The sequence below is a fragment of the Alternaria infectoria genome (assembly GCF_024043175.1).
Source record: "Alternaria infectoria strain BMP 0036 chromosome Unknown scaffold_38, whole genome shotgun sequence".
NCBI classification, from domain to species: Eukaryota; Fungi; Ascomycota; class Dothideomycetes; order Pleosporales; family Pleosporaceae; genus Alternaria; species Alternaria infectoria.
Window position 1 is genome coordinate 178,547 of NW_026250727.1, and position 13,789 is coordinate 192,335.

The 13,789-nt window shown below is 52.5% G+C and overlaps 2 protein-coding genes across 2 annotated transcripts; one reads left to right on the forward strand and one right to left on the reverse strand.

The window, feature by feature from the left end:
• Nucleotides 1-5,864: 5,864 nt before the first annotated feature.
• SSH4 (Rsp5p-dependent ubiquitination, sorting of cargo proteins at the multivesicular body) lies at nucleotides 5,865-7,556 on the reverse strand (the record flags this gene model as incomplete). Its single annotated transcript, XM_051501913.1, has 3 exons — nucleotides 5,865-6,751; nucleotides 6,801-7,106; nucleotides 7,157-7,556. The coding sequence occupies 3 exons, from the start codon at nucleotides 7,554-7,556 to the stop codon at nucleotides 5,865-5,867; spliced, it is 1,593 nt and encodes a 530-aa protein (XP_051347910.1).
• Nucleotides 7,557-10,595: 3,039 nt separating this feature from the next.
• On the forward strand, nucleotides 10,596-13,539 carry J4E92_010577 (uncharacterized protein; the record flags this gene model as incomplete). Its single annotated transcript, XM_051501914.1, has 3 exons — nucleotides 10,596-10,697; nucleotides 10,759-13,380; nucleotides 13,438-13,539. 3 exons carry the CDS (start codon nucleotides 10,596-10,598, stop codon nucleotides 13,537-13,539), a joined length of 2,826 nt encoding a protein of 941 aa, XP_051347911.1.
• Between the last annotated feature and the right edge of the window lie 250 nt (nucleotides 13,540-13,789).

The window sequence follows — 13,789 nt, forward strand, 5'->3', positions numbered from 1 at the left end:
ACAATGGTAACGGAATTAGTAACAGAGAGCCTCGAGATGCTGAGAGCAGGCACTGATGGGCAGTGTGCCACAGCGCAATGGCTAACGTCGTGTTGCTTCGCTAGGCGTTCTACGCGTCGCCGCTCAAGCGCCGGTCATGCCCGCATCACGGCCATTGGCCAGTGAACCTTTGCTCGACTTGGCACGCCGATCGGTGTTGGTTTCAGAATGGAGGACTCTTGCAGGCAAACAAGGCGTTGGCACACCTTTAGCCTGTGCAGCGCCAGAACAAATGTGCGTCAGGGAACGTCATCCCGTTGGCTGTCGAACTTTTGTTCGTCTTGGCTGTGGCACGTGTCAGCAATTCCAGACAGGGCACCAGAACGCCATAAGAAGGGGATAAGCCAGCCTGCCACAATGCAGCAAGTTCGAGATTTCGACAGCCTCTCTCCTTCCGGCCAAGCTGCGGTCCTTACAATATCTATATTCTTCTTCTTCTTTGCGCCCGGCTTGACTGTCACATCCACGTGTGCTTGCCCTTGATGAGTTCAGCCGCGTCAGGATCCGCGGATCCTTGGGAGAATGTAAAACCGACCCTAGAGTCCCTCTGGCTGACAGAAGGTTGGAAGCTCAATGACATTGTTGAGGAAATGAGGAACAAGCACAGCTTCCATCGAGTGTGCGTCAGGCATATCCCTTTCTGTCTTTGGCGAGAGGACCTACGAGCTGACAAGTCTAACATAGTGAGCGCCAATACAAAACCCAGTTTGGAAAATGGGGGTGGTCAAAGAACGTTCGCAAGAGTGAGATCATCAAAGCTATGAAGCATTACAAAGGCCGTGCTGCAGTCGGCAAGTTCTCCACTCGAGTCGCTATCGATGGGAAGCAAGTTGATCGTCAGAAGGTGAGACGGGTGATGAAAGAAGAAATGCGAGAAACCGAAAGATTAATCTCCCTTAATCGCAACCAAATCACGACCGTAGACGGACACGTGCTGCCATTCACCAACAGTTTGTAAGTAGCCAACGGCCGGATTGTATGCTCGTGTGCTAACATCAAAGCTTCCTCAAATGGAACCTACCCTACGCTGCCATACGTCACTCATACGTACGACCTTTCGATCATTCGTCGCCCTTCGATCAACCAACGCCCCATAGCAACATCGAAGTTACCACCCCCTCATCGGCCGCGTCCCCAAACGATGCACCTTCACCGACGATCCAGCTCACGAAAAAGCTCACGATGGTTGAAAGAGCCGGCATGTTTGCACAAGGTCACCATGAGAAGCTTTTGAAGGCCCTGAATGGAGAAGAGAGAAGGTAAGACGAAAGCCGTGCTATGTTTCTTGAGTTGACAATATGGTAGGGCCTTGTCCGACTGGCTGTACCAGTATTGGTTCTTTTGCTTCAAGACCGCCAAACACTGGGGTAAAGGACCAAGGATATGGACGGCGGAGCTTTTGAACTTCGAACAGTATCTTTCCACAGGCCGTTCTAGTCTTCCAGGAACGCCCCAGGATTTGACACACGGCTCCACACCACATAGCGACGATGAGCCAACGCCACCTTCGGATCTTTGTCGATGGTACGTTCATGTGCATGAGCAGCGATATGAGCCGATACCGGAAGACGTATCTGAACCCCGAGCCTTTCCTCAGCCCGACCCTGATGACGATACCACCTGGGCAGCATGGTCTCCAAGTGAGCAGCAAGCTTCATTGCAGGCGCACCTGCGAAATGCGCTTGAACACAATGACTTCAGCCCTACCCCTGCCGCAGATCTCCCTGTCGCGATTCCACAGATTGCCAAAGCTGCAGACGAGGAACGTTCGAGCGAGTTGCTCGTCGAGTCTCTTGGTTTCAGCATCATGAGTCGAAATCTTGATCAGATTGAGCGAGTCTTCCTGCAGTTACGGGCCAAACACATCGATCCAGCATTAGTGCATCCATTTCATCTAGCAACGAGTTTCCTCGATGGGTCTAAATCTTGTTGCGATGTGTTCGTTGTGGTCTCGCAGTTTGTCCATCCAGGCCATGTCTCTGAGATGTACCTGGATGAGCATGGTCATACCATACTTGACAACCTGATGATCACGATCATCAAGTCTCACACAAGCGCAAAACCTGTTGTTGTAGACGATAATCTCAAAGACGTCTCACGTTTCATCGGAGAAGAAGTCGATATTTGTGGCCGTTGGGATGCAGACTCCCCTTGCGTACGCCAGCTTCATGCCCATGGCTGTCCATCGATACCGTCTAGCTGGAAACACAGGTTCTGCAATACATCAATCCAGGCAATATGTCACTGCATTAACCGGATGTTCCGGCGTATGCCACACCGTCTGCTACTGGACACACCAAGTGGATTATACATCCGACGCTGCTTCGGTACTGACTGTGGCAAAAAGTTGCAACTGCAACCTTTGCATAGTCTGGTAATGACGGCGTACCATCTTGCTACCCAGGGAAAGAACGGTGAAGATCTATTTGGTATACTAGCGTGCGCTCTTTGCCTCATATTTCACGGCTTTGACCCTTCCGTTCGAGCCGATGTTTCAGTCGCTGCGTTGTTATCACTTGACTCAATCGTTGAGTGTGATCACGAGGAGCTTACGGCTGCAGGACTTGCAGAGGAGATTCAATCTGTACCAGCATTCGAGACTTGGAATACCGAGCTCAGGAGAGGATGGACTGTACTGGCCGGCGTACTACGTCGTTGTGAGACAGCGCATGTCGAGCAGGTCGGCAACAAATACAACGACTCAGAGTCGAGTGATGATGATGCCCATTTTATGGGATCCACTGAGCCTGATGAGTATTTGGCAGACGAACATACCTATGGAAACGACATTCCGCTCTGCTTTTATGGGAGGAAAGATCTTGGTACATTATGGTGTTCGGTTCAAGCGGAATATCTGTCGTATCGACGTCTTAACGACGGACTTGCCTGGACGTCGCGGTATTTTTCGATGGAGACTCTACGAGAGCAGCTAGAGCAAGATGAAGACCTTGTGGTGGGATATGCTGAGTACAGTTTATTGAAAGCTCACTGTGCCTGCCACAGCTTCGGTCGCTTTCCGATGACGGTGCTGGATGACGCGATCGATCCTAATCTTGCAAATCTCGATGTATGGGGGAGGGCCACATATGAAGTAATCGATTCAAGATGCTGGGAATAGAATGGTGGTCTGGTTGGGCTTCTCGTCCATTCAGTCATATACAAGCAGCGTACCGGCGAATTTGGACAACTATACACAGAACACATGGCTCTCTACTCCTTCCCGTTCTACAAGATGGACTTCTAGTAGAACATAATTTCTCTAATAGATGGCTGATAGGCTAAGATTCGGTGTCAAGCATGCTGGATCTGCTGGAGTGTGCCTATACAGACTCCGAGTTCAGGAAACAAAATCCTTACTAACACTGCGCCTTATCCACCACCAATGACGGTTCATCCATTTCTGTAACTCGAGCTCGCGTTTACCGATTTGTGTTACTATCGTGTCCTACAGCGAGGCGCCGATGTACTGTATTATGATAGGAAGGCTCGAGCGCAAAAGCCAGGAGATGACAGGTGGAGTGCCCCATGCTTGTGGTGTCCATTCAGAGGATCGTACGTAAGCGCTGGACAGCTGCTCTATCAGTAGCGCCTACGTGCTAGTGCATGGCGGAGCAAGCCAACAACACAGGACTGTGTGCTAGTAGGCTTACTAAATACAGAAGAATTGAGGAACTTTGTGATAGTTATTCCCCGCTGTTGTATGTTTTTGCCATTTGAACCCTCTTTTTTGCCTCCCTATTACCATGCCTTTTGCCAAATTCTGCGACTCCCTGCATACTCTTGTGTGTAAGGAAGAGCTAAGTAACAAGGGGAAAAAGAAAGGACAATGGCAAGAAAGATTGGTGTAGAGCACCTTTTTTTTGCTGAGTTCCTACTGCCACACCCCACAAGCTACTACAATAGAAGGATTGACGAGAAACGTATGGAGCTCAAGGCTTCCACGTCTGGCCAAATGGCATGTGTTCTAATTCGCAGCCTGAATCTTGCCCAGAAAGATGTGCGTGAACGCGAACGCCAGCATCTTTTGTATCCTCCAACTCCTTAAACCCAATCTTCAACGCCTCTGCCCGCATTATCCTCGCCCATACATTGGGGTAAAACCTGATATCGCCACTGTATCCGACGGGTGTTTGGTGCAGACAGAGACTCTTGTCTAAATTTGCACTGCTCGGTTCCTTTCGCTCATCAATCCTGGCCTCCAACTCAATGACAAACCTAACAGCGATATCCAGGGGCACGCGCAGGATATCATGGCCAGTGACATCATCTCTGTCGATGGGCAGAGCGAATGGTTTGAGAGGATCTAGAGAAATGCGGATACCAGTGCTGGTACAATTTTCTCCGGTGAGAATAACCAGCAGTCTTCGTCCTCGCTACTTCGCGCAGACTAACGAAGCCATCTGATCCACATCTAGCGGTTGAGTCACGGCGGTCGCATACGAGGATCACAGCAGGAAGAAGAGGATGCACGGAGTAGTTCTCCATATCCAACGAGATACGCCGTGCTTGCGCACAAAGCGATGAATGCGCCTTCAAGATATCCGGTAGGCTGTCCGGACCCGTACCCGCAACCCTCACAGGCGCAGCGAAGAAATGGCCAAACTCAATATCCAGCTTGCCACAGCTCCGACGCCATTCTTCGTATATAGCCGCAAACACACCACCAGACATGCACGTCTTCTCGGGGGCATGTGGTGCACCCGTTTGTGCAGACTGGAGCCAATAAAATGCTGTAGGTTTGTTGCACAGTTCCTTTGCTATGTCGCCTACCGTGCCTTTGACGTCGCGAAGGACGACGCGGAAGCGGTCAACTGAGGTCCAGATCACTTTTTGCATCCAGCGGAATTGTGCTTCTCGCTGGAAGTGCCAGGAGCGTTTTAGGTCGGCGAGGATGAGGGATTCGGGGAGTGATGAGAAGATGATGGCGGGATTACGTCATGGATGTGGACTGTCTGCCCATGAATTGTTTGTTGACATCGTTGTTGGACTGTGGAAGGTAGAGAAGGTGGCGGCAATGTTTTGTGTGTTCAGGAGGAACTGAGGAGAGATAAAGCTCTCCGACGAATTGAGCGAGCGCTAGTTCTTCACTTTGGTACGCCAAGTATGGCAACCTGGAAGAGTACCAAGGTTCTCTATAGGGACGGAATTTGTATGTTCGTGCGATTTGACAGTAAGAGAAGGACGATTTGTGTTCGCAGACGGCGTGTTCAGTGCTCGGTGCTGAGACTGGAGTTTGAATGGAGTAGCTAGTCCTTGCCAAACCCCTAGGTAAGTGACTGGAATTCATGGGCATAGCGGGATGACGAATAGGACTGGCCTTTGAGTGTGAGAGCGTGTGTATTGACAATCCAACCAACTCATCGCCTTACTACTACAGTCCACAGCTACCACATGAGTAGCCAAAGCCAGCCGCAATCCAATTTGACCACGCTTCAACGCACATGAATCCAATCTATCCCTTTCAAAAACGCCAGCAACAAGAGTATTCGTGTGCTTATATCATTCGTGACTCCACCCAGAAAGCAAGCAAAAAATAGACGTAACAATGCTCGCTTCCATAAACGCCAGGTAGGATGGACCATAAGAGATCAGGCCGCTCAAAGATGTTTCGCTGCCACCCATGCAGTCCATGGAGAAAGTCCCCACAGCGGTGCGTTGGATCCATAATGATCCTTCGCAATGACATGGATCCAGCCCGGACAAAGATAGGAAAAAAGGAAAAGTTGAGCGATAGGGTATAGTGAAAAGACGCAATCCTTCCTCTCAGATTCGTCAAAACAATGGAGAGTAGAGTAACACAAAGGAAAAAATGACTTCCAGCTCATCTAGCGGGGTCCACGCGGTCTCACACCAGCTTCCGTCGCACTCCTTACTCTGATAGCAGGACGCCGTATCTCCGGTGTATCAGCCATGGCGGCATCATAGCTCGGAACAGGTGGACTTCTTTCCCCAGACTGCTGCTGGTTCTGTAGAAGCGGTGCTCGCTCGTCCCAGTATCCGTTTCGTTCGTGATCGGCCGTGTTGCGCAGGTTGGGCGAGCCAACAGGACTACTGTACTCAGGAGGGAGTTCGCCTGGTGACAGAAGACCAAGACCTTGACGTTGGTCTACGGGGATTGTGGTTGTCGCGTGATCATCGTGGCTAGCGCCCTCCCCAACATCTTCGTTAGAATCGACCAGACTAAGGGCGGCTAATGAGATGTCGGTTGGACTGCGTTGCGGGCCGGGGCTCGTTGGTACTTGGCGTCCGAGACGCATTTGCTGGCTGCTGGAGCGGCCGTGGCCGAAGCCGGCTTGGATGTAACTTCCGCCCATACCTTCTCTTATACCCTCGCGACCAGAGTCGAGGAGTATGGATCCTTGCTCGCTGCCGTAGGGGGGTGGGGGTGCGAGGCTGCCGGTCTGGGGCGCTAGACCCCATTTCTTGACGTTGGCTTCGATGAAGACGAAGCCCATTTGGCCGAAGTTGACGTGAACTTGGCAAGGGCCGTTTGCGCCTACGGTTGGGAAGAAATTTTGTGTCTTGAGTCCGTGGGCAACGTCGTCGAGTTTCTTTCCGTTTCGCGTGAAGAAGATTGTTCCCGTTCGAGGTCTGTATCCAACACCAATGACATCTCCTTGCACGTAGGATGGGCCGTAAGCGGAGGGTTGGAAGGGCTGGTTGTATCGGCGGTTTCCGTTGGACATGTACGATATCGAGGCTTTGTGGTAGCCTGGAGGTGTTAGCGTATGGAACAAAGGTGAGAAATGCCTACTACATACCCGGTAGTCTGAACAACGGGTACGGCTTTGTTGTGACGCCAATTGCAATGCTAGTGTTTTCGGGCTTCTCATAGACCTTGGCTTCCCAGTAGTAGACTTCGTTCTGCTTCGGTATCGGTAGGTTGCTCTGGACGCTGCATTCTGAGTCAAAGAACTCAATTTCCGTGCGGCCTTCGACAAAGCAGTTGGCGATCTCCAATTCGGGCTCAAATTCCCAGGCCGACACACCCTTTTCCTGGATTGCCAAGAACTGCGATAGGGATATGTCGGTTTGAACAGACTCGGGCGGGTTTGCTTGCACAAAAGCTGTAGAGGTTAGCTGGTGCTCTCCCTGCACAATGACCTGCCTGGCATACCTTTCGCTCTCATGTACTCTGTTCTTTGCAGGTCGTCCATATCCTCTAGCGCCTCGGCCTCCTCCTTGGCAAACTGCTGCTCGTCGTCATATTCACCAGGCCGCGTTATCCGGTCGAGGAAGATGCGTCCTGTGTTGGTGTAGCGAAAGTAGTAAACAATGGCGGCAATGATAAGACATACGCCCGCAGCGCCCAGCACGGAGAATATGCCTATCATGATGCCCTTGGCCGTCGAGCCGAGAGTGTTGTTGTATCTCGATATCCGCACGTCATCTAGCTGTGAGGCCGGTTGTCCGGTAAGGATGGTGGCATGCGCAAAGGGCGCATTGCCGGTCGGGTAGTAGGACCTGGAGAGTGTCGTGTGCGGCGAGCCCGCTTGCAGCGGTTCTTGAGGCAGCATAATCGAGTGCTATGGGGGTTGCGACTCGGTGAGGGCGGGTGCGATGGGCGCAGCAGCGCTCGTTCCGGGATGAAGTCGTCCAGTGGAGTCGCTGGACGGATCAGTGGGGGCCGGTAACCACTCGTTGACGTGCCGCAACGGATGGCTGGCAGAGCTGGCGACAGGGCAGCGACGCGATGGGGCGTGGTGAAGCTGCGAATTGCCGTCGGTAGCAGTGCGCCGTCGTGGGTGAGGGTGAAGGAAAGGCGTCGAAGTGTGATGATGGATTGGCGTGATTGTGAGATCGGCGTGAGACGTCAAGTGCCTGACGCAGCTTGGCTTGGAATCGCGCGGCGCTTTGCCACCTCCGCCTGCACACGACACTCTGAGCCCCCGGTCCTGGATTCTGCCGATCTACCCGTCACGTTACAGATTCGCCGCGAAACACCACACTTGGGAAAATCAATACTTTCGTAGGCTTCAACGGCGTCCCTTAGCATTGCGCTGGCTCCCTTCGCCGTCTTGAAGCGGCAATCTCGACCATGGTAGTCGTCGCGCAGCAATCCAGACCGAAAAACCAACTCAGACTTGCATGGCCACGACATCATGCGTGCATTACTCTTCTAGAAGGCTGCGAGCCTTTCTACGACACAACAGAAATTGCTGTACTTGCATCACCCTCGGTTCTGGTCCCTCGCAAAAAGTAGACATATCGCTAATCCAGACATGCCAGAATAGACAGGCCAAATTTAGATCTTGACGCGATTGCTTTTGTTCAAGCGCGGGGAAATGCTTCTGAGGCACTTGATCCACTGGCGAACCCATGTCGTACAGTCCTGAAACACCAACATAGCAGAGCCGCCTTCAAAGGCGCTTCAGCAGCTAGTGTCTGTGCCTGATATCGGTAAGCCCTATCAATATCTCGTTACCGCATACATAGCAAGCGAAGTGCTCTTTTGAGCTCGTCTTGATGTCTTGAAGTTATCAATATGGTTCATCCTTTTTCATCACGCAAGGGGACTTCTTTGAGTCGCGACGACTTCATAGCCTGTTGACATCATGTTGTGTTAAATGGCCGATTGCACTGGAATTTGTCCCGCGCTTCTATCACACACAGCCTGGACATCAGTCTTGCGTTGTTCTACGGATAGGATGCCGACCCGCTCGCCATTGACGTCAAAGACGTCAAAGCTCATACCCTGAGTCATCGATAGCGGCTCCAATACGTTAATGAGGAAGAAGCAAGAATAGTCATGAGTTGTCGAATAAGGCGTATGATACATGACTTGATAATTTGAAGGAAGCAGTTGGAAGTTTGGAGACAGACCATGCTCTCTCAAAAGAGGCGTAACTTCAGTAATGGCTTCGTGCATGGTCCAAAGGAGAGAAGTCACTTGGGTAGTGTCGATTATTGTCAGATGACATCGAACAACAATACATTCGCGCAGACATTTGTTCGGAATGGTGTAACTTGAATCTGCATCAAGTTGCACGGGAACTCCGTAGTAGACAACTGTCCGTGGGGGTATTCATGGGTGTGATATTCTGACTTCACAGACGGCGCATGCAGACGCGGCTCATCGACATAGGCTGCAGGTAGTTCAAGTCTGATACGAGCCCCCGTCCTCTGTCATCAACTGAGGATGGTGAGGTCCTAGTGACGCACTCTTCTTTTTGGATCAGATGTATTGCTTTGGCCTTGCTGGCAGCCATGGGGCTGTCGCCCTTGTGTAACTGTAAGGAGGCTCAACTCTACTATCATCATAACACAAGAACCCAATATGTCCATGTCATGGTACACGCGAATCACGCAAGCATCCAAGTGAGCAATAGATACTGTCCGAAACCAGTCCTGTACCTCTCTTACAGTGGGTCATTGACCATCACAATGTGACTTCCGTTGTCGGCGCCTTCTGGCTCTTGACGACTGGCTAGTGTTGTCGACCTCTTACTGACACATGGGCTGTGCTGTACCTTGAGCGTGGAGTAATGTATTTCGAAGACGGGTAGTGTATTGCGTGACTGAGAGAAATGACTGAGCCTTGACGTTCTTGATGTTTTTGAGACTTCCTCACGGGTCTCCGGAAGTGAGGTTGAGGAGTAAGGGTCATTGAGCTAGTAAAGTGAGACAACCTGGGAACAGGAAGGAGCGTTGGCGATGCACGTGATTTCCCTGAAGCACTCACATGACTTTTTAAGTGCTGCCCGGACGTCAATTCTCGACTGACGCGATACCGGACGGCGTTATGGAAGCAGGAGCACGATGCAGGTCCTGCGGTACGACGTGTGCTAAGAGCACCGACTTGTACAACAGACGGCTGATGACAGGTGCTGTTTTCGACTACCGCGCAATATCGACCATTGACATACCGTGTGAATGATGAGGCGTGATGAGGGCGACTTTGTTTGTTGGCGTGGAAGAGCTGGGGAATGTCTTGCGCGCGTCTCGCAGTCACGTCGCCCTTTTCTACCGAGCCCGCCCGACCTGGGCGGTCGCAAGCAGGCACATTACCCCAGCAGACGCGCACTCACTGAGATTACGACCTCGCCCGCTTTATACCGCCCCTGAAGCTCACCGTCTCGGCCTTGGTAAAGGCTGACTGCGCTCGCATCCTCGACTGAGTCGCACGGCAGCTGCTCCTTCCTAGCTCACCGCCCGCTGCGCATAATTGGGTCGCAAGCAGAACCCACTGCACGTTACGGGCTCCCGCGTCATTCTCGAGCAAACTTGTTGCACTACACGCAAAATATTACAGCGAGGAAATAATTTGTCGGCCGCTAGAAAAACATGTTCGTCGCCTTGTAGCCCGCCCTATTGTCTGTTTCGCGTGAAAGGCTGGTGAGCACTGCCCCTCATTGTTCATTCGCCCATGGCTTTCCCCATCAGAGCTAACCATGAAGCGTACCAGCAGAACAAGCTTAAGTCGCCAGGGTCTACTCTTTTTTCCGCCTGCTTCACCTCCGCAGCGCAGCCCTGCTTTTCCGCACATACCCAATTCGAGGGTGCTACTAGACTCTCGCACACACCTTCCCCGCACTGCGAAGTAATCCACCGCAAATATGGCGTGGCAACCCCAAGAGGAGCCCCTGCGACAGCTGGCGCAGTGTCTGAGGGACTCGCTGAGCGGCCATGATCAGAATGCGCGCAAGAATGCCGGAGAGGTTCGTTTGTCCCTGCTATGAATTGCATTGCTGTACTGTGCTGACCGCGGCGACCACACAGATGCTCAAGTCGGCCCAAACTTCACCTGATATCGACAAGTACCTCGCCTACATCTTCTCCAGCAGCCAGCCCCCGTCCGTCGTGAACATGGACGCCTCTCAATACTTCCAGACGCGCGCTGCCGCTGCCGTTATGCTCAAGAACGACATCAAGACCGGCTACAAATCGATGCCCGACTCCACCAAGGACTACATACGATCAGTGATACTTGCGGGATTGCAAGACTCGACTACGCAAATACGGGGCTACGCGGGAAATGTCATAACGGAGATTGTGCGCCAGGGCTCTATTATGGGCTGGCCCCAGATTCTCTCAGAGCTGGTCGGCATGGTCAGCAACGCCGACGGCAGTGTCTCGACACAGGCGCAAGAAGGCGCCATGGGCGCGCTGCTCAAGATCTGTGAGGACAACAGGAAGGCTCTGGACCGGGACTACCAAGGACAAAAGCCCCTCAACTTCCTCTTTCCCCAGCTGCTCGAACTCACAACAAGCCCCCAGCCCCGAGTACGCGCCGACGCATTGGCCGCTATCAACGTATTCGTCCCAGAGAAGCCCCAGGCCGTCGTCGCGAACATCGACATGCTCATGCAGCAGCTTTTCAAACTAGCCACTGACCCCAGCGAAGACGTGCGGAAACACGTCTGCCGAACCTTCGTCCACATAGCCGACATCGCTCCTCAGATGATAATACCACATATGGAGGGTCTGGTCGAATTCATGGTCGCACAGCAGCGCACTGAGAACAATGCAGACCTGGCTTTGGACGCGGCCGAGTTCTGGCTGTGTGCCAGTGAGGATGAGAAGATGAGGGACCACCTTGGACCATATCTGGCCAAGATAATACCTGTATTGCTATCCAGCATGGTGTATAGCGAGGATGAGATTCTCCGTCTAGAGGGTGAAGAGGAGGACTATGAGCAGGAGGATCGGGAACAAGACATCAAACCTCAGTTCGCATCAAGCAAGGCCGCGCGACTTACCACAAACGCGAACGGCGAGACGGTCCCAGGCTCGAATGGAGCCGGATTACCCACAGGCGATGACGATGGTCTCAGCGACGGCGAGATTGACGACTTTGACGACGATGACGAGTTCGGCGACCCCGAGGAGATGTGGAACCTTCGAAAGTGCTCCGCTGCGGCCCTTGATGTCCTCGCATCTGTCTTCCACGAGGCCGTATTCCAGGCGACTCTTCCATACCTCACAGACAACCTTAACCACGCTGAATGGCCCAACCGGGAGTCCGCAGTTCTGGCTCTTGGCGCTATTGCGGATGGCTGCATGGAAGTTGTGGAGCCGCATCTTCCCATGCTCACTCCATTCCTCCTGACACTACTGAACGACCCGAAGCCTGTTGTGCGCCAAATCACATGCTGGACTCTCGGTCGCTACTCTGGATGGGCTGCGCATCTTGACGGGGCTGGCAAGAAGCAGTTCTTCGAACCAATGATGGAGGGCATTCTGGTGAAGATGCTCGACACCAACAAGCGCGTCCAGGAAGCTGCGGCGTCAGCCTTTGCAAATCTCGAGGAGAAGGCCAACGTTGAGCTAACCCTATACTGTCCCGTCATTGTCAAGCAGTTCGTACAGTGCTTTGCTATGTACAAGGACCGGAACATGTTCATTCTTTACGACTGCGTTCAGACACTGGCCGAACACGTTGGACCTGCATTGGCAGACGACTCGCTCGTCCAGACACTTATGCCCGCGCTCATTCAACGATGGAACAAGGTGTCAGACCAATCAAGAGAAATGTTCCCATTGCTGGAGTGCCTCTCCTATGTTGCCACAGCTCTCGGACCCAAGTTCGCACCATACGCAGCTGGCATATTCGCCAGGTGCATGAAGATCATCCACCGCAACCTCGAAGAAGGTCAAATGGCGGCTGAGATTCAGGGTTTCGAGCCTCCGGACAAGGACTTCTTGGTAACAAGCCTGGACCTGCTCAGCGCCATCATCCAAGCCCTCAACTCCCAGGACAGCGCGACACTAGTCACACAAGCACCAAACTTCTTCAACCTACTAGTTGTCTGCATGCGGGACCCAAACAACGACGTGCGACAGTCTGCATACGCACTTCTCGGAGACTGCGCCATCTACGTCTTCCAACAACTCCAGCCCCATCTGCGAGACGTATTGACCACCCTCATCACACAGTTAGACGTTTCGCGGATAGATTCTAACAGTCTCGACACTGGATACTCAGTCATTAACAACGCCTGCTGGTCCGTCGGCGAGATTGCCATGTGCCACAAAGAAGGCATGGAGCCCTATGTTGAGCAGTTGCTCCAGAAGCTGGGTAACATCCTCTTCGACGAGCGCGTCCCCGAGTCTCTAAACGAGAACGCAGCCATTGCTCTCGGTCGTCTAGGTCTTGGTAGCGCGCCCTTACTCGCCCCCCATCTCGCTCAAATTGCCCCTCCTTTCCTCCGCGCCATCAGGAAAGTGCAATGGACGGATGAGAAGTGCCACGCACTCACTGGGTTCATGTTGATTGTGCTGGCCAATCCAGGAGCCATGGAACAATCGCTTCTGGAGTTCTTCAGCGATATGTCTCAGGCTGATCGGAATGTTGTGCGCGGACCTACGGCTGGTCGACAGGTGCAGGAGACGTTCCAGAAGGTGAGATTACATCCATGCTTGACAACGAAGAGTACATTCAGCTAACACCGTATCCAGGTCATCCAGCAATACAAAGGCATGATCGGCAACTTCGATGCCTTCCTCGGCGGCCTGCCTTCGGAGCAGCAGGCTCGCTTCCACGAGTTGTACTCTGTCTGAGTACATACAAAAACCGTATCAACTTCCGATATCATCATTTCCCACATGTGTGTGCTACCGCGGGCGTTGAATAAGGAATAGGACGAAGGAAACGTCTGGATCTTAGAGGAAGAGAAGGAAAACAGGGAAATACCAACAGGCGCATCACCGTCACATCATCTACCGTGTGTATATGTGTGGAGGTCCGTGTGACCCTGATAGGAGGAGAAAATGGGACTAGTGATAGCATTTTCGGCAGGCAGGCAAATAG